The 18,293-nt window shown below is 36.0% G+C and overlaps 3 protein-coding genes and 1 non-coding gene across 10 annotated transcripts; 1 reads left to right on the top strand and 3 right to left on the bottom strand.

Annotated features, from left to right (window-relative positions):
• Positions 1-1,192: 1,192 nt before the first annotated feature.
• Positions 1,193-6,882, top strand: LOC111798921 (uncharacterized). Of its 6 annotated transcripts, none has more exons than XM_087125278.1 (9): positions 1,199-1,347; positions 1,436-1,483; positions 2,127-2,461; positions 2,550-2,718; positions 3,528-3,678; positions 3,766-3,849; positions 4,023-4,130; positions 5,056-5,325; positions 6,503-6,882. In XM_087125278.1, the coding sequence occupies exons 1-9, from the start codon at positions 1,331-1,333 to the stop codon at positions 6,605-6,607; spliced, it is 1,287 nt and encodes a 428-aa protein (XP_086981404.1). In that variant the 5' UTR covers positions 1,199-1,330; the 3' UTR covers positions 6,608-6,882. The 6 variants fall into 6 exon arrangements, with proteins under 6 accessions (XP_023538043.1, XP_086981404.1, XP_023538039.1 ...); XM_023682271.2 differs by having other exon boundaries at positions 1,202-1,347; positions 3,510-3,678; XM_023682272.2 differs by having other exon boundaries at positions 1,217-1,347; positions 1,436-1,479; positions 3,510-3,678.
• Positions 6,883-7,610: 728 nt separating this feature from the next.
• Positions 7,611-11,416, bottom strand: LOC111799183 (bidirectional sugar transporter NEC1-like). 2 transcript variants are annotated; one of them, XM_087125279.1, is made up of 6 exons: positions 11,337-11,416; positions 11,215-11,251; positions 10,929-11,139; positions 9,851-10,012; positions 8,981-9,100; positions 7,611-7,965 (listed from the first exon to the last, which is right to left on the bottom strand). In XM_087125279.1, exons 1-6 carry the CDS (start codon positions 11,383-11,385, stop codon positions 7,948-7,950), a joined length of 597 nt encoding a protein of 198 aa, XP_086981405.1. In that variant the 5' UTR covers positions 11,386-11,416; the 3' UTR covers positions 7,611-7,947. The 2 variants fall into 2 exon arrangements, with proteins under 2 accessions (XP_086981405.1, XP_023538376.1); XM_023682608.2 differs by having other exon boundaries at positions 7,611-8,027; positions 11,337-11,413.
• A 1,013-nt stretch (positions 11,417-12,429) lies between these two features.
• LOC111798057 (bidirectional sugar transporter NEC1-like) lies at positions 12,430-15,868 on the bottom strand. The gene is made up of 6 exons (XM_023681010.2): positions 15,776-15,868; positions 15,655-15,691; positions 15,369-15,579; positions 15,087-15,248; positions 14,042-14,161; positions 12,430-12,703 (listed from the first exon to the last, which is right to left on the bottom strand). The coding sequence occupies exons 1-6, from the start codon at positions 15,822-15,824 to the stop codon at positions 12,494-12,496; spliced, it is 789 nt and encodes a 262-aa protein (XP_023536778.2). The 5' UTR covers positions 15,825-15,868; the 3' UTR covers positions 12,430-12,493.
• A 1,777-nt stretch (positions 15,869-17,645) lies between these two features.
• On the bottom strand, positions 17,646-17,719 carry TRNAV-CAC (transfer RNA valine (anticodon CAC)). Its single transcript has one exon. It is a non-coding gene; the product is annotated as a tRNA-Val (tRNA).
• Between the last annotated feature and the right edge of the window lie 574 nt (positions 17,720-18,293).

The following is an 18,293-nucleotide window of genomic DNA, read 5'->3' on the forward strand; positions in this document are numbered from 1 at the left end:
TCGAGAGCGTTTACTGTGATACAAAGCATGTTATAAGAAACCTATTTTAAATGTTTGAGCATAGAATGAGTTGGGATGACACATGTTGAGTATTTATCATACATGTTTACTAAACACGTACGCATTGTCCTATGAATTGAAATTCATGAATTCATGTTTAGATTACTATGCTATGTCTCTATTTCATATGTTTGTAATGTATGTGGTTATACAAGGACGACTAGAGGTTCATCAAGTAACCTCTAATCGTGAAAATGACTCGATTGTCAGGGGTCTGTATAACCATGGAGCTGTCTTATGATATTTTATGACTTATGATTGTACTTGGACTACCGTGAAGTTTGCCCGTTAGCTTCCTGGAGCTTGTCATGAGTGGTAGGGGTCCACTACGGTACTTTATGAGTTGGTTATGATTATTGTTCATGCATATGAGTTATGCGGTTATATGGGAATGATAGGGGTTTGCCAACTAACCCCTAATCGCAAGCCTGACTCAATTGTCAGGGGTCCGGATAACCATAGAACTGACATATGATGTTTTATGATGTATATAGTTTGTGTCCTGGGGGATTACTACAAAATTTGCCAGTTAGCTTTCTTTTGGTGAACTTGCCACAAGCGGCATGAGTCCACAGTTGCACCTTAGAGTTGGTTCAGCCTTAGCATACATGAATCATATGAGATTAATATCGAGGTCGTGTCTCGAGGACTTCGAGATATGATGATGAGAGAGGGTAGTAGAAATGATTAACCATGAAACCTAGTTAACTTAAGAATATTCTAAGGGCTCAAGAGCCGAGAAAATAGAATGAGCAAACCTAGTGTGTAATCTAAGAAATAAATCCTCCAAATGAGTACAAGACCCCGAACAAATTAACTAAGATTAATAAAACTTGATAATGAACTATGAATTACCAGCAAGCCGCTTAATAAGTATATTTTATATACTCAATCATGCTGCTTCAACTCTATTTTCAAGTAGAGCTTGATGTAGTGGTTGAAGTCGGAGACACACGTGAGTCTAGATTTTCTTTTGTACTCATCTTTTAAATCCGGTATTCATTTATTTTAAATAGTTTGATGTCCGCATATATTTAAATATTTTAAACTTGGACACATTTTTACTTATTTCTATGTCAGTGAGTAATGGTCGTGGTCCTGGTCTGAGTCCCTTAAAAATGGGTCATTACAAACTAATATTGATTACCCATTCTTTTTTCTTTTACAATGCCCGATGATCATCGATAAATCGCGCTTCTAATGGCCTGTCCTCCAAGTATCCCATCGATGATCATGGATCAACCCTCCAAATTGAATAGCTCAAGCTCGGATGTCTAAGCGCCCATGGTAGCTCCTCTAATCGAGCCCTTTGTTTTCCCTTTCTTCCTTTTTCCTCAAGATATAAAGTGTCTCTGTGCTTTTCCGCTATCACTAGGAACTTTCCTTTTCTCCTTGCAACCGAAGTCAGTCAACTTCCCAGTAGGTGAAACTTGGATTCTTTTTCTTTTTTTTATTCTTCCTCTCCTCTCAATTTTTGCTATAAATTTGTTGCTCTGCCTTGTGGGTTTTATGATTAACTGAAGATCGAGGCAAATTTCAAGTGTATGTGCCTTATTTTTCCAAGTGTTCTTCTTTTTTCTTTGTTGGGTTTTTCTTATATTTGCTTTTGTGTTGTTAGAACTGATTGTTTGAGCTAATTTGATCGATAATCCATTGTGTAGAAATGTTGAATTCTGTTCGTATATGTGAATATCTCTGTTTAAGAAGCTTCATTCGTTGTATTAAGCTACCATTAGTAGGGAAAATGTTTAGATATCATTTCAATACGAGTGATTCAGCTTGGAAATAGAAAGAGTCTTGGTATTGCCTACTCATGTTACCATTATCCGCACTGGAGATCGATCATGGCAGCTTTGGCCTGCCTACGGGCTAGGAAATCCGTGAATCTTTCATTTGGTCACTGGCGTGTCATTTCCGGCCCTTTTCTGGTTACTTTAATTGGGGTGTTATAATTTTCTAAAGATATGTTGTTTTGATTCTGCATTTAACTACTACTTGATTCAGAAGTTTCTCATTGTGAAACCATTTTGATCTGTTTTTGGATTAACTCTTTCTTTGACTATCAGATACTCTGTTTGTGCATTGAGATCTTGCTTTATGGCCTATTTACCTCCACATAAACGTCATTCCAATGATATGGAAAAGCCATCTCCCACAGCGGAGTTGCTTGCTCCTCTATTCAATAGAAAATTGGATTTGAGGGCATCTGGACGTAAAGTGGACAGGAGTGGAAGGATAATCTATGCTGATCAGGCTAGACATAAATGGTTTATCATTGGTGATTCTGATGATGATAACCTGTTTCCCTCTTGTGTCCGTCTCGAACCGATTGCTCTGCGGGCTAATGAGCATAGAATGGGTGAAAAACATCTAGCTTTGGTGTACTCTAATGTGTCTCAAGGTAATTGAACTATGTCTTGAAGCTTCTCTTTGCTTACTCTATGCAATTTGCTCTTTATTTTGATGAAGGATGTTGGTCTTGATTATAGGGAACAAAGAAGAGGAAGAAGAAGTCGTAATCGAACCGTGGGCGTCTATTGTAGTAAAGCTACTACCTGACTTACTTTCATCGATCGAACATATTAAGAATGAAATGAACCAAGACGAGGAAGTGAAGCCGACATTGGTTGCTAGGATTGGAAAAGTTATCTTTCATGGGTGAGCAAAACTTCCCATAAGATATTTGTTTACTTTAGCATGTTACGGTTTGAAATCACAACTCTCTACAATGGTATGATATGATATTGTCCACCTTAAGCATAAGCTCTCACGGTTTTGCTTTGGGGTTCCCCGAAGGCCTTACACTAATGGAGATGTATTCCTTACTTATAAACCCATGATCGTTCCTTATATTAGCCAGTGTGGGACTCCCTCCCAGTAATCCTCAACAATCTTCCCCTCGAACAAAGTACACCATAGAGTCTCCCCTGAGACCTATGTATCCCTCGAACAACCTCCCCTTAATCAAGGCTCGACTCCTTTCTCTAGAGTCTTCGAACACATTACACCATTTGTTCGACACTTGAGTCACTTTTGACTAAACTTTTGAGGCTCACAATTTCCTTGGTCGACATTTGAGGATTTTATTGACATGCCTAAGTTAAGGGCACGACTCTGATACCATGTTTTCGGATCATGAATGATATTGGGGATGTCCCACATTACTTATATATACATATGTTGACATTGGTGAGGATATACATATGTTGACATTGGTGGGGAAGACGTAGAAAATCATTTAGCATCCTTTTCTAGTAATACAAAGTTCTACCAAATTTCTATCCTGTCACCAACCGTTACTTGATAAAATCTTATGTTTAGAAATTACTTGATAAAATCTTATGTTTAGAAATTTATGGTCATGATTAGAAAGTCATTTGGAGGACATGGCCAGTGCGATTCGAGACGTGTTGTTTTTGTTTAGGATGTTAATTATTTTTGTTATGCAGGACCTCTGAATTTGACAGTAATAAGCTGCCTACTCGAGCAGTGATGGGACAGCTGAAGAGGTCGTTTCGTACAAATGTTTCTGAAACTTACATCGAAAACATTAGAGATAAAGTAATTCCATTGATTGGAGTTAAGTTTGAAGAGGAGAAAGACACATATCACATAAAGGTACTAGTTATGCCTTGCTGATGAGACGAACTGGTATGCTACTTGGTTTTGATTTCGTCTCCATTTGATGTCTCAATTTCTTTTTAGTTATCCGATGCAGAGCATCCACACGTGACGTTAACGTGCAAATGTACTGCTTTGCCTGAGTTGAATAAACTCGAACTTTATAAGGTAAACCTTTGTTTCTTTTCTTGGCTGATAAATTGTATGGACTATTGATATTGATATTATGCCTGATGGTATTGTTTCTATGAATAACACTAATGCTGCTAGCTCTCCCATATATTTTACTACTCTAAGGTGCAATTTCACAGTTTCTGTGCATATTTTTCGTTTATTTTTAGGTTGAACTCAACCCCGTTCGACATATGGTTGCGGATATTTCGTGCTTGAAACAAAATGTGGATATGAGGGTAATGACATTCTCCAAGAAGACCGTAGGAAAGCTGACTGTAAGCCCTCTAACTCAAAACATTCAAAAGAGATACATAAAACTTCATATTGGTTTATTGTTCTTTTACTGTTGATGAGTTCTTTTCAAGATTCTTCATAATTTCAGTGACGTTTTTGTTCCTTTAAAACTCTTTAGTTTCTGTAATTGGTATGTGTGAGATCCCACGTTGGTCGGAGAGGGGAACGAAACATTTCTTATAAGGGTGTGGAAACCTGTCCCTAGTTGATGCGTTTTAGAACTGTGAGGTTGATAGCGATATGTAACGGGCTATAGTGGACAATATCTGTTAGTGGTGGGCTTGGGCTATTACAAATGGTATCAGAGTCAGACATCGAGCGGTGTGCCAGCGAGGATGTTGGGCCCGTTAGGGGGTGGATTGTGAGATCCTACATCGGTTGGAGAGGGGAACGAAACATTATTTATAAGGGTGTGGATACCTTTCCCTAGTAGACACGTTTTAAAACCGTGAGGTTGACGGTGATATGTAATCTCACGATTACAAGGGTGTGGAAACTTTTCCCTTGTAGACGCGTTTTAAAACTGTGAGGCTGATGGTGATATGTAACGGGCAAAAGTGGATAATATTTTTTAGTGGTGGGCTTGGACTATTACAAATGGTATCAGAGTCAGACACCGGGCGGTGTGCCAGCGAGGATGCTGGGCCCTCAATGGGGTTGGATTGTGAGATCCCACATCGATTGGAGAGGGGAACGAAGCATTCCTTAATAAGGACGTGGAAACCTCTCCTTAGTAGACGTGTTTTAAAACCATGAGGTTGACGGCGTTACATAAAGGGTCAAAACGGACAATATTTGAAGTTACGGTCCTATTTAACGGAGAATTTGGTATAATTTTATTTGATGTTTTTATTTACCAAGGTTTAGGAGTTGAGAGTGAAATACATCTCTATTTTTGTATTCTAGGATGATGAGATGGAAGGCATATTGGATCTTATAAATTCTGCCATTTTAGACAAAGATGTGAAGGGTGGCTTAAGATGGCCTCTGGGAAAAGCATCCTCTGGGGATAGATTCAAAGTGGTTGGAGCTTGGCACACTGTTTCCCAGTCTTATGTCAATCCATTTGTGCGAATCAAGCTAAGAAATGCCGATCGATACGATTTCAAGACATTGGTTGGTGAAGTGTCAAACGAGGTTACTTTTAAGATGAAACGACTTACGTCCGAACTACTGGTATGCGCAACCTCCTTACTTAAAAGCTTTTTGACTCTACGACATGATTATGGTCTTTGCTCTAAGAACGTTGCATGTTTTTAGTCGTTTGATCATCGAACTTGAGTTACCCATTTTGCATTTTTGAATTACATGTGCATTGTAGCTACCTTTTGAACCAAGAACGTTGCATGTTTTCGGTCAGTAAATCATCGAACTCATGTTACCCATTTTGCATTTTTAGGTTGCATGTGCATAGCTTACCTTTTGAACTAAGAAGAACGTTTCATGTTTTCGGTTGATAAATCATCAAACTCGTGTTACTGATTTTGTATTTTTGAGTTACATGTGCATTATAGTTGCCTTTTGAACTTAGAACATTACATGTTTACGGTCGATAAATCATCAAACTCGTGTTACTCATTTTGTATTTTTGAGTGTCCATGTGCATTATAGCTACCTTTTGAACTAGAACGTTTCATGTTTTCAGTCGATAAATCATCAAACTTGTGTTACTCATTTTGTATTTTTGAGTTACATGTGCATTATAGCTACCTTTTGAACTAGAACGTTTCATGTTTTCAGTCGATAAATCATCAAACTCAGTTACCCATTTTGCATTTTTGAGTTACATGTGCATAGCTTGCCTTTTGAACTAAGAACGTTACATGTTTTTGGTCGATAAATCATCGAACTCGTGTGTTACTTGTTTTGTATTGTTGAGTTACATGTGCATTATAGCTACCTTTTGAACTAAGAACGTTACATGTTTTCGCTCGATAAATCATCAAATTCATGCTACTCATTTTGCATTTTTGAGTTACATGTGCATTATAGCTTCCTTTTAAACTAAGAACATTACATTTTTTCAGTCGATAAATCATCAAACTCGTGTTACCCATTTTGATTTTTGATTTACATGTGCATTCTAGCTACCTTTTGAACTAAGAACGTTACATGTTTTCGGTCGATAAATCATCAAACTCGTGTTACCCGTTTTGCATTTTTGAATTACACGTGCATTATAGTTACCTTTTGAACACCATTTCCTTCGAGCTTTCTATATTTCTACAATGATATGATATCATTCAACTTTAGATCGTTTTAGCTGACAAGGATATTCATTCATCGTGTTTAATCAACGTGGGACTACGTTACTGTTTTGATTATTTCGTTCGAACTTTCCGTTTCTTTGTAGAGAGAAAAGGCTGAGGTTGATGTGATCTCTGATATGCTTAATGAGAATCTGAAGCTGTTTTGGAACCACTTTGTATGCTCTGCAACCTGTTCATCCCCTTTTTGATTCCATATGATGAACTTCAACATGAAGGCCAGGCTTTCAAAGCTAGCGTGTGGATACTGCTGCTGTCTGGTTTTGCCCAGTTTGAATGGTTAATGCTGTATTTTTCTGTCTTTTTGAAGCTTAAGACTTTATGTATAGAAATGTTTGCTTTTCAGAAATTATATCAAATAATATAGTTTGATGCTTTACGAGCTTTGTATTCGGGACGAAAATTGCGTCGTGTTGTAACAGCTCAAGCTCACTGCTATCAGATATTATCCTTTTTTAACGTTTCATTCCCATCTTTTCTTCAAGGTTTTTAAAACGCATCTCCTAAGAAGAGGTTTCCACACTTTTATAAAAAATGTTTCGCTCTCCTCACAATCCACCCTCGTTTGAGATCCAGCGTTCTCGTTGACACTCGTTCATTTCTCTAATCGTTGTAGGACTTCCAATCCATCCCACTTAAGGACCCAGCGTCCTTGTAGGCACACTGCCTCGTGTCAACCCTTTTCGGGGTTCAGCCTTCTTGATGACACATCTCCCGGTGTCTGGGTTTGATTCCATTTGTAACCGTCGTGACAAATATTGTCTTTTTTTAGTTTTTTCTCAAGGTTTTTAAAACGCGTTTCGGAAGAGAGTTCCACACTCTTATAAAGAATGTTTCCTCCGTGAAATATTAATTACAAGCAGAAGTTCATGACTCACTCTTAACCTTATTTCTTGAACATGATTCTCCCATATATTAACCACATACGGTTCAATATTACACGAGTAACCTTGAATTCACAATAAAATAAATTAATTACGAGACTTTAGGATATAACTCTCAACCGATCTCTTTTTATACGTTCATTAATTGACATTCATATAAAACAAAAATAAAAAATTTGTGTACAAGAAGACGTTACCAAATATATTAGTGTTTTAGCTTCAGACCGTTTATATATATATATATATATAAACATTTTTCGTAACAATCTAAACCGACCCTAAATTTGAAAATTATTCATAAACATCGATATTCGCAAAATGTTTGGTCTCTAAAATTATTCATGTGTCACACACAATTCCATTGCATAAATAACACAAAAATAGAGTTAAACAAGAAACAAGAACATTGCAATACATGTGTTGCATTATAAATTAAAAAACTAACTAAAATTATTGTTTTGAAGTCCTTCAAGTTTGCAACGAGCAGAATATAGAATCCGAATTCGGCATCTGATGACCCCGACATTTATATATTACTGTTGGTTTTTACCATATTAATCTCCTGATTCTCGATTGTTGGGGCATTTTGGTAATTTCCTTCGTATTTTTTGTCACCTTCCTCGAGATTCCCTTCTTTTCCTCCAAAGCTATTTACCTTTTTGTCCCTATATATCATGTAGATTATCATTTGGATCATTCCTAGAAGAAACCCCACAATGTTTGGCAGCTGAGAAAATGATTAGAAAAATGAAATTACCACATTACCAATAATAAGGGTAAAAATGTAATTACATGTAATAAAAACCGTAACGTGTAAATGAATTATTATAGTTAATGTCGATGAATCCGATTAGGAGGTATGATTATAGTTCATCAATATCTAGATTAATATTCGTTCACAAATATGAAGGAAGAAAATTTAAATCGTTGACATTACAGAAACAGTAACGTGTCAAATTTTTAACAAAATTTTCAATAATACTAAATTAAAATTTTCCAATAATACCCTTCAACTTTCGATAAAATTAAAAGTATACCCTTACTATCCGTATTTTGTTTCAACGCTTGAATTTTAAGATATCCATTAATACCGTTTTAATTTTTATTTTTAAGAAATTCAAAAATATCCTTATAATTTAAAAAATTCCATTAATACCCTTCAACTTTTCGTAAAATTTATAAATAAATACCCTTATAATTAATGCCACGTTTTAAAAAAATACTCATGAATTATTAAAAATAACATTAACATCTTTAATCTATATAAAACGTTACCACTGTTGGATGAAAGTCCTACTCGGTTAACTTAAGGAATGATCATGGTTTTATAATCAAATAATACTATCTCCATTGGTACGAGACATTTTGGGGAAGCCCAAAGTAAAGCCGTGAGAGCTTATGCTCAAAGTGGACAATATCAGACCATTGTGGATAGTCGTGTTCATCTAACAATCACCATTAATATATGGACAGAAGACGGTCTACACCTCATATATCATCTATTTCGAAGGGTATTAATGTTACATTTTGAAAGTGCATGGTTATTTATGAAACGTGACACTAACGGTTATGTCTAAATACTAACATTAGAATATTTTGAAAGCTCTCGGGTATTTTTGAAACTCTTTTGAACGTATAAAGGTATTTTTAAAACGAAGTAATTAATACGGGATGACTTACCGCAATGAAGAGATCCTTCATAAAGAAGCCATAGAAGAACCACATGACGGCTGAAAGTGTAAGAAAAAACGACAAAGGAAATGACATAAACTCCACACTTTTGGTTGTTATCACCCTCTTCTGCAAATATTTATACTCAAAATTATCAATATTTATAAAATTTAATAATATAATTTATCCCCTAAATGCATATATTTTCGACAAAAAAAAAAAAAAAAAAAAAAATACCGTTACACTTTCAAAAATTACAATAATATCCTTACCGTTAGTTTTAGATGCAAACCATTGCTATCACGTTGTTTCAAAAATATCTTTAAACTTTTTTTTTAAAAAATTATGTTTTAAATATTCTCGTGTTTCAAAAATATCTTTAATTTTTATTTTTAAAAAGTTAAATATTTTTATCGTTTGTACCGTGGTACTAATAGCTCTGTACATTTTTTTTTTAATTTTAAAAAAAATTAAAGGTGTTTTTGACGTTTTTAATTTTATTGAAAATATTAGTAAAACTTTTGAAGACCCGAGAATATTTTTGAAACACTTTTAAAAGTTAAAAAATATTTATGAAACATGTATTTTTTATTTTTATTTTTTACCATTTAAGAATATTTTAATTTTGTTTTGAAAATTTGAGATAAAAGTAGAAATTTAGCAAAAATAAATAAATAAATAAATAAATAAAGGTTTAATTTCTAAAAAATTTGTATAAAATACAGTCAAAATTATAATTAATTAATTAATATAAAGTTAATCAATAATTTTAACATAATAAAATATTTATTCATTTGAATATATAAATAAATTTGAAATTCCAATAAAAATTTTAAATAAAAAAAAAATAGAAAAAAAAAATAGTGAGAGATGGAGAACCATTATGCTCAAAGGAGAAGCAAAAACAGAAAGATTGAAAGCTGCACAAATCAATCCAACAGCATTTGTTCTCTTCATCCCATGAAGAAACAACATTGTTCCACCCAATATTACTCCACAAAACCCTAAGTCGAAAACCACGAACAACTTCATCGTCAATATCTGCAACCACGAAATGAGAACGTTAAATTTCGATCTCGCTTCATATCAATTTGATTCTTATACCGAGTTTTGAAAACGAGAAAAGGTAGCTTTCTCGGGATTATAGGTGTGTTCAAAAAAATCTGATAGCCTGAAAAACTCGATCAACCTAACCTAATTCGTACGGTTTGAGTTGGGTTATGAAATTATTTGGGCTGAGTTAAGTTCAAATAAATAGAAACCTCGTAAATTGTGTTAGTTCACGAGTCTTCTTAAAATTAGATTGAGCTGAATCAACTGAGGAGAGTTTATTGTTAATTTAAAATATATATTTTGTTTTTTATTATTTATTCTCCAAAAACTTTTACAAATATTAACATATTTTAACCGTCCTATCTTAAATAAATGACCCGAGCAACTTGAACTAACCCAAACCAAACTTCTTTTTATTGGGTTAGATTTTTCAACCAAAACGTTTGAGTTCAGTCTAAAAAATGTCTCGACGTGACTCAACCAAACCCAAATTTTTTTAGTTGGGTTGGGTTGGGTTAGGATCATGATTTAATAAAAGTTGTTTAGGTTAAAAAATTTACAAACCCGAACAATTAGGTTGAGTCTAAAAAATGTACCAACATGACCCAATTCAACCTCAAACACCGGAACAAAATTCTATGCTTTCTTAAACCTATTATAGAAACAGAATAGAAATCAAACACAGTCTTCAAAAATCAAAATCAAATAGTTATCAAACGAGACTTTAGACGTTCTATCTTTGAATTAACACTCCGTTCAACTATTAAAATTTTACTTTATTTTTAACTCAACAACACTCGAGATGAAGATTCAAATCATAAGTAGTTTAAATATGTTCATATCGATAGTAGTGTTATTTCTTCGTAATCGAATATTTTTTCAATAAAGAGATAGAGAAAGGGACCTTTTCTCTCTTAGGAGCATAAAAGAGGTAGAGAGCTATGTAGACAAGCTCAATGAAACATCCAAAAGAGTTGATGCTAATTAGCAAAATGGCATTGGTCTTAAGGGCACCATAATAAAGAAGCAACATTGCACTCATCAATGCCACCAAATAAGGTATAGATTGGAACCCTTCCGCCGTTTTCTTCTTGTAAATCGTCCAAAACGTTGGCCTAAAATACACACCACACAACAACATGTTACGACAACGATATCAGTAATAGACGTTTAGAATTCAGAAGCCTTACATCGGAGCTAGAAACACCATAAACGATATTAAATTACCTGAAAAACAAAACGAAATCAATCAATTTAAAAAACCCATCATTTTGATTCAAAAAGAAAACGAAAAACGATAATCGAATAGTACCCAAGAGACCGAAGATGAAATGGAGCTGATGAACGCTTAAGTAGCTCATTGTTATTAGATATCAAATCCAAGCCAAGATGGTGAGGTTTTATAAGCAAAGAGGTTTAGTTAGGTGTAAGAAGTAGAGATTGTTTGGCTGAAATTACATGTAAAAGGGTAGGAATTTTGATCTCTTTGCTTGTGACTAAGTTACCTAACTTTACTTTGTAATTGAAGTTACTGAGTTTATTGAAATTGTTCTTCTTCCATTTTCATATGGTGCTTTCATTTTTAAGATACATTTGGTTTTAGTTTGGTTGTTCAAGCACATGTATACTTTAATATCATATTTATGTTTATATCAACGTTTCATTTTTACTCGACGTTGAGATTATTAGATATGTGTCTTATGATGTCTATCGACGTAGTTGGTTTATGATCTTGTTTGCGTTGTTTTAGTGTTTTAGCTTCGTTTTTATTATGTTATAATTGAAATTCGACCTCGATTATAAACTGGTCATGATGAAGCTCAAACGACTCCGTCCATGAGAGGAACAATAGGAAAACCCAAAATTGGCTCATATGATTTGGACATGGACAACTCAACTCGGGGAGACGTTTCTTCCTTGTAGGGTATTTGGAGCGCGGTTGAGGGTATAGGAGGTCGTTTGGAGGAGCGTGGACATCGAGGAGGCGTGCTTTAAGATGTTGGAATGAGAATTTTGACGCTTACCAGAATTCTCGCGGGTCTGTCGGTCGACTTTTATAACAAGAAGTTCAAAGTACGAAAATGCCCTAATCTAACTACAGGGTTACAACTTAAACAAAAATGTAACTGTCCAAGCCCACTACTAGCGGATACGGTGCTCTTTGGACTTTCCCTTCAAAGGGTTCCCCTCAAGGTTTTAAAACGTGTTTGGTAGGGAGAGGTTTCCACGTTCTTGTAAGGAATGATTCGTTCTCTTCTCCAACCAATGTGAGATCTCACAATATTTAAGAAAACATTCGTTATTCTTTTTCATTTTCTTTTTTAGTTAAATATATAGGACGGAGAATTGAGTTATGCTCTGATTGACATCTAAGGAATAGTCGAAATGGTGTGAAAACGTGCGCATTAGATTATAACTTAATTTTATTTGATTGAAGAGTTGTCTAAAGGCAAAACATATCCCTTAAATTCATGCATTGTTATTGATTATCATATTGATCTCCTTTGTTGCTCTTTGATTGTTGAATGTTGAGAGAGTTTGGTGATTTGCTTCATATTTGTTGCCTCCTTCCTCAAGCTTCTCTTCTTTGCCTTCAAGAACATTTCTCTTTCTATCTCTATAGATCATGTACATTATCATTTGGATCATTCCTAGTACAAACCCCACAATGTTTGGCAGCTGAAAGTGATAGCAAAACAAGTTACCATCAACATATGACAAAGCTTAATACTTTTCTTTATATTTGCTATTATTGTTTAAGAAAAAAATTACCGCTCCATGTCTAAGGTTTAGAATAGATTATTGAATCAGGAGTTGACACCTGATGGTCTCGACGTTTTTGGCTTTTTCCTTTTGGGCTTCCCCTCAAGGTTGTCAAATGCATTTATTAGGGAGAAGTTTTCATACCCTTACAAGGAATGCTTTGTTCCCCTCCAACCGAGGTGAGATCTCATAATCCACCCCTTGGGGGCCCAAACTCACCGGGATCTCACAATCCACCCCATTGGAGGCCCAAACTCACCGCTAACATTTATTGTCTTTTTTGGGGATTTCCCTTTTGGGCTTCCCCTGAGGTCTTAAAACGCATTTATTAGGAGAGGTTTTCACACCCTTATTAGAAATGCTTCGTTCCTTCTCCAACCGATATGGGATCTCACAATCCACCTCCTTGGGGCCACTGTCTTTGCTCGCACACCACCTAGTGCATCTCACAATCCACCCCCCTTGAGGGCTTAGTGTCCTCACTGGCACACCACCCGGTGCATGACTCTGATACCATTTGTAAAAGCCCAAACCCACTGCAGATATTACCCTCTTTGGACTTTTCCTTCTAGGCTTCCCCTCGAGGTTTTAAAACGTGTCTATTAGGGAGAGGTTTCCACACCCTTATAAGGAATGCCCTCTCCAACCGATGTGGCATCTCACAATCCCCCCTTTCGGGGGCCCAGCATCCTCGCAGGCACACCGCTAACAGATATTGTCCTCTTTAAACTTTCTCTTATGGGCTTCCCTTCAAGATTTTAAAACGGGTTTATTAGGGAGAGGTTTCCACACCCTCATAAGGAATGTTTCGTTCCTCTCTCTAACCGATGCACGATCTCACAAGACCATTCTTATTCGAATATAATTTCAGTTCATTCATATATCTCTTCTATTACAACCTCTAATAATTATGAGCCTAAAACTCATAATCCTAAAAAGTAACACCTTCATGAATACAAAAAGGAAAGTTTTAAGCTTACTTCCACACCCTTTACTTTATTGGTCCATCCTCAAAACTATGTCAATATTCAAATGTTCATTTATGTTGTTCTTTAAATTGAGTATCATAAACATAGAAAAAGATATGTATGGTCTAAAACATAGGCATACGTGGAATCCACATAAAGTATTTATGAAATTCAATATGAAAAGTAAATGGTAATTAAAGATTGAAAAGTAATTTATTGGTGAAATTTATATGGATAAAAATAGAGAATGATAAAAGAAATAAGGTAAGGTTAGGTTTTGACTTACAGCAATGAAGGGATCTTTGATGAAGAAGCCATAGAAGAACCACATGGTGGCTGAAAGTGTGAGAAAAAATGATAGCGAAAATGGCATATACTCCACACTTTTTGTTGTTATCACCTTCTTCTGAAATTTTTCAAAATTATCAAAATTAATGATAAAGAAATAAAGAAATAAACAAAAACGAGGTACTTTCTGTAACGACGAATGTCCAGGTTTCGGAATTCAGATTCAGCACCTAATGATTCTAACATTGCGACAGGTCTGTTTTGTCGTCCTAGGTTTTGGAATTCAGATTCAGCACCTAATGATTCTAACATTGCGACAGGTCTGTTTTGTCGTCCTAGGTTTTGGAATCCAGATTCAGCACCTAATGATCCTAACATTTCGACAGGGCTGTTTTGTCCTAGGTTTTGGAATCCAGATTCAGCACCTAATGACCTAACATTCCCACAGGCCTGTTTTGTCCTCGGCTTCGGAATCCAGATTCAACACCTAATAGTCCTCACATTCCCACAGGTCTATTTTGTCCAAGGTTTCAGAATCCAGATTTAGCACCTAATGGTCCTAACATTCTCACATGTCTGTTTTGTCTAGGTTTCGGATCCCAGATTTAGCACCTAATGGCCCTAAGATTCCCACAGGTCAGTTTTGTCCTTACTCGTATGCTTGATTCAGAATCCAGATTCAGCACTTGATGACTTTAATATTCCCCCTAAACCAATACAGGTCTCGTTTTGTCCTCACTCACATGCTTTTTATGAAAATTCTCGAGAGGCCACCAAACATAGAATTACTTCAAACAAAACACGCTAAATTTTGAAGTTTCTACGATTGAGCTACCAAAAGTAAGGTGCACATTCCTGATATAGGTAATAACTTTCCGTTCTTTTAAGTCTTTTCTTGGTTATCTTATCCTCACGGTTGCTCTCATTTAGATATGGTATCGATTTATTCATGTATCCCTCATTTATAGACGAGAATTTCCTTCAAACAAACAAAAATTTCAAGGGAAAATTGAAATAAACATAGAGAGAGAGAGATGGAGGACCATGATGCTCAAAGGAGAAGCAAAAACAGCAAGATTGAAAGCTGCACAAATCCATCCAACAGCATCTGTGCGCTTATTACCATGAAATATAAGCATTGTTCCTCCTACCATTACTCCATAAGAACCCAAGTTGAACATTACTAACATCTTCAATGTAAATATCTGCAAAATAAACATTAAAACCGTCTTATTTTTTTACCAATTTGATCATAAATCAACTGATGTAGGCATATATCTTCAAACGAGAGGTCAAAAATTTGAACGTCTCACCCCACGACTAACCTTTTGTCTCTTAGGAGCATAAAAGAGGTAGAGAGCTATATAGAGAAGTTCAATGAAACATCCAAAAGAGTTGATGCTGATTAACAAAATGGCATTGGTCTTAAGAACAGCATAATAAAGAAGCAACATTGCACTCATCAATGCCACTACATAAGGTATAGAATGGAATCCTTCAGAAGTTTTCTTCTTGTAGATTGTCCAAAATGTTGGCCTAAAATACATATCACACAACAACATGTTATGACAACGATATCAGTAATAGACATTTAGAATTCAGAAGCCTTACATCGGAGCTAGAAACACCATGAACGATATTATATTACCTGAAATGTAGAACGAACGAAATCAATCAATTTAAAAAACCCATCATTTTGATTCGAAAATAGAAAACGATAATCGAATAGTACCCAATAAACCGAAGATGAATTGGAGCTGATGAGCACTTAAGTGGGTCATTGTAGCTATGAATGGAAGAAAGTTAAGAAAATATGATTAAAAGCAAGCCAAGATGGTGAGGTTTTATAAGCAAAGAGTTGTAGTTAGGCATTTCATATTAAGATAGAAAGAAGATTGTATGGCTGAAATTACAAGGTAAAAGGTTTGGAATTTAAATCATTTAGATGTGGCTCAACTCAACTCAAGTTTGTGAGTTCTTAGAAAGTCTTGTATTAATTAAATGAAATCCCCTCTTCATTCTTTGCCCAACTTAATCTTAACCTTGTTCTTCTTCTATTTTTCTTTGGTGCTTTCTTTTTTTAAGATAGATTGGGTTTTAGTTTGGTTGTTCTAGCATTGAAGATAGCATTTAATGTAGGGTTAGTGCATATGAAATTGATATGAGTTACGTACGAACGTGGGGTGTACTCAACGTGTAAGATCCCATATTGGTTGGGGTGGAGAATGAAACACCCTTTATAATGGTGTGGAAACCTCTCCCTAGTAGACTCGTTTTAAAAACCTTGAAAATAAGTCCGAAAGGGAAAACCCAAAGAGGATAATATCTGCCAGCGGTGGGTCTAGGCTATTACAAATGGTATCAGAGACAGACATCAGGCGATGTACTAGCGAGGAGGTTGTTTTCCGAAGGGGGGTAGACACGAGGCGGTGTGTTGGTAAGGACGCCGGGCCCCGAAGGGAGGTGGTAGACATGAGATGGTATGTCAGTAAGGACGTTGGGCCACGAAGGGGGTAGATTTGGTGGGGGTCCCACATCGATTGAAGAAAGGAACAACGAGGTTTTTGGACCTTGAAGGGTACTGATTGTAAGATCCCACATCGGTTGGCTCTTTATAAGGATGTGTAAACCTCTCCCTAGTAGAACCCAAAGAGGACAAGGTGGGCATGGGCCGTTACACAACGAGTCTCAAGTGGTACAAAATTGGTATGAATTTGGTGGATTCTATGCATATGAAAATGATAAACTATATCCCGAGCATATAAAAGGAACTCTAGATCCCAATGTCATAGTTTTAGGTCTCACTAGAAATTAATGTCATGTTTCATGTTGTATGCGTTCGTATTTTCTCGACCCTAAAAATGAGGTGACGTGTTGAGTATTTTATAATGCTAAACCTTTTCTATATTTTCAGGGACCTCTAATGTGTGATACTACCGTGTTAACCAACTAAACCACCCCAAACAAGTTGACAAAGTGAGAATCTAAAATAACACTTTGAACTCGATTCAGCACTCATATGTCGAGAAGGCAAGAATGTTGTAAGAAAAAAAAAAATTTTTTTTTAAATATCTAAGCCTGGGTTTGAATCAAATACCACTAATGTCGCTTTGAACTGCATCTACATTCCCCAACACTTCTTAAAGTGAGAATGTTGTAAGAAAAAAAATAAAAATAAAAATTATAAAATGTGCACCGGTAATTTTACAAAATGTCTAAACCTAAGTTTGAACTGAGGACCTTTAGTGTTGTGAGACTAGTGTAATAACCAACTACACCACCCAGACAAAGTGAAAATTTAAAATAACGCTTTGTACTCGAATCAGCACTCATAACGGAAGTAAGAATGTTGTAAGGAAAAAAATTATATAAATTAAAATATCTTAGCCAGAGGACCTCTAGTGTGTAAGACTAGAGTGATAACCAACTACACCACCCATAGCCCGAGGACCTCTAGTGTGTAAGACTAGAGTGATAACCAACTACACCACCCATAGCCCGAGGACCTCTAGTGTGTAAGACTAGAGTGATAACCAACTACACCACCCAGACAGAGTGAGAATACTCGCTTTGAACTCGAATCAGCATTCATAGTTACAAAATGTCTGAGCCCGGGTTCGAACTGGGGACCTCTAGTGTGTGAAACTAGCGTGATAACCAACTACACCACCCAGACAAGGTGAAAACCTCTTGTGTGTAAGACTAGCGTGATAACCAACTACACCACCCAGAACAAAGTGAGAATCCTCGCTTTGAACTCGAACCAGCATACATAGTTACAAAATGTTTGAGCCCGGGTTCAAACCGGGGACCTCTAATGTGTGGAACTCGAATCAACATTCATAGTTACAAAATGTCTGGGCCCAGTTCGAACCGAGGAACTCTAGTGTGTGAGACTAGCGTGATAACCAACTACACCACCAAGACAAGATGAAAACCTCTAGTGTGTAAGACTAGCGTGATAACCAACTACACCACCAAGACAAGATGAAAACCTTAGTGTGTAAGACTAGCGTGATAACCAACTACACCACCCAGACAAAGTGAGAATCATCGCTTTGAACTCCAATCAGCATTCATAGTTACAAAATGTCTGAGCCCGGGTTCGAACTGGGGACCTCTAGTGTGTGAGACTAACACCACCCAGATAAGGTGAAAACCCCTAGTGTGTAAGATAGCGTGATAACCAACTACACCACCCAGACAAAGTGAGAATCCTCCGGTCATTGCTTTGAACTCGAATCAGCATT

This window comes from Cucurbita pepo, chromosome 7 (genome assembly GCF_057944985.1).
Source record: "Cucurbita pepo subsp. pepo isolate OVF chromosome 7, ASM5794498v1, whole genome shotgun sequence".
Lineage (NCBI taxonomy): Eukaryota > Viridiplantae > Streptophyta > Magnoliopsida > Cucurbitales > Cucurbitaceae > Cucurbita > Cucurbita pepo.

Excerpts from the sequence above, each read along its gene's own strand:
- LOC111798921 (XM_023682271.2), top strand. Across the intron at positions 4,131-5,055 it reads AGACCGTAGGAAAGCTGACT|GATGATGAGATGGAAGGCAT; the intron begins GTAAGCCCTCTA and ends TTTGTATTCTAG. Across the intron at positions 5,326-6,502 it reads GACTTACGTCCGAACTACTG|AGAGAAAAGGCTGAGGTTGA; the intron begins GTATGCGCAACC and ends GTTTCTTTGTAG.
- LOC111799183 (XM_023682608.2), bottom strand. The coding sequence starts at position 11,385 with ATGAGCTACTTAAGCGTTCATCAGCTCCATTTCATCTTCGGTCTCTTG. Across the intron at positions 10,013-10,928 it reads ATGCTCCTAAGAGAGAAAAG|ATATTGACGATGAAGTTGTT; the intron begins GTCCCTTTCTCT and ends TCGTGGTTGCAG. Across the intron at positions 8,028-8,980 it reads TGAAGGATCTCTTCATTGCG|CTGCCAAACATTGTGGGGTT; the intron begins GTAAGTCATCCC and ends TCATTTTCTCAG.
- LOC111798057 (XM_023681010.2), bottom strand. The coding sequence starts at position 15,824 with ATGACCCACTTAAGTGCTCATCAGCTCCAATTCATCTTCGGTTTATTG. Across the intron at positions 15,249-15,368 it reads ATGCTCCTAAGAGACAAAAG|ATATTTACATTGAAGATGTT; the intron begins GTTAGTCGTGGG and ends TTTATTTTGCAG. Across the intron at positions 12,704-14,041 it reads TCAAAGATCCCTTCATTGCT|CTGCCAAACATTGTGGGGTT; the intron begins GTAAGTCAAAAC and ends TATCACTTTCAG.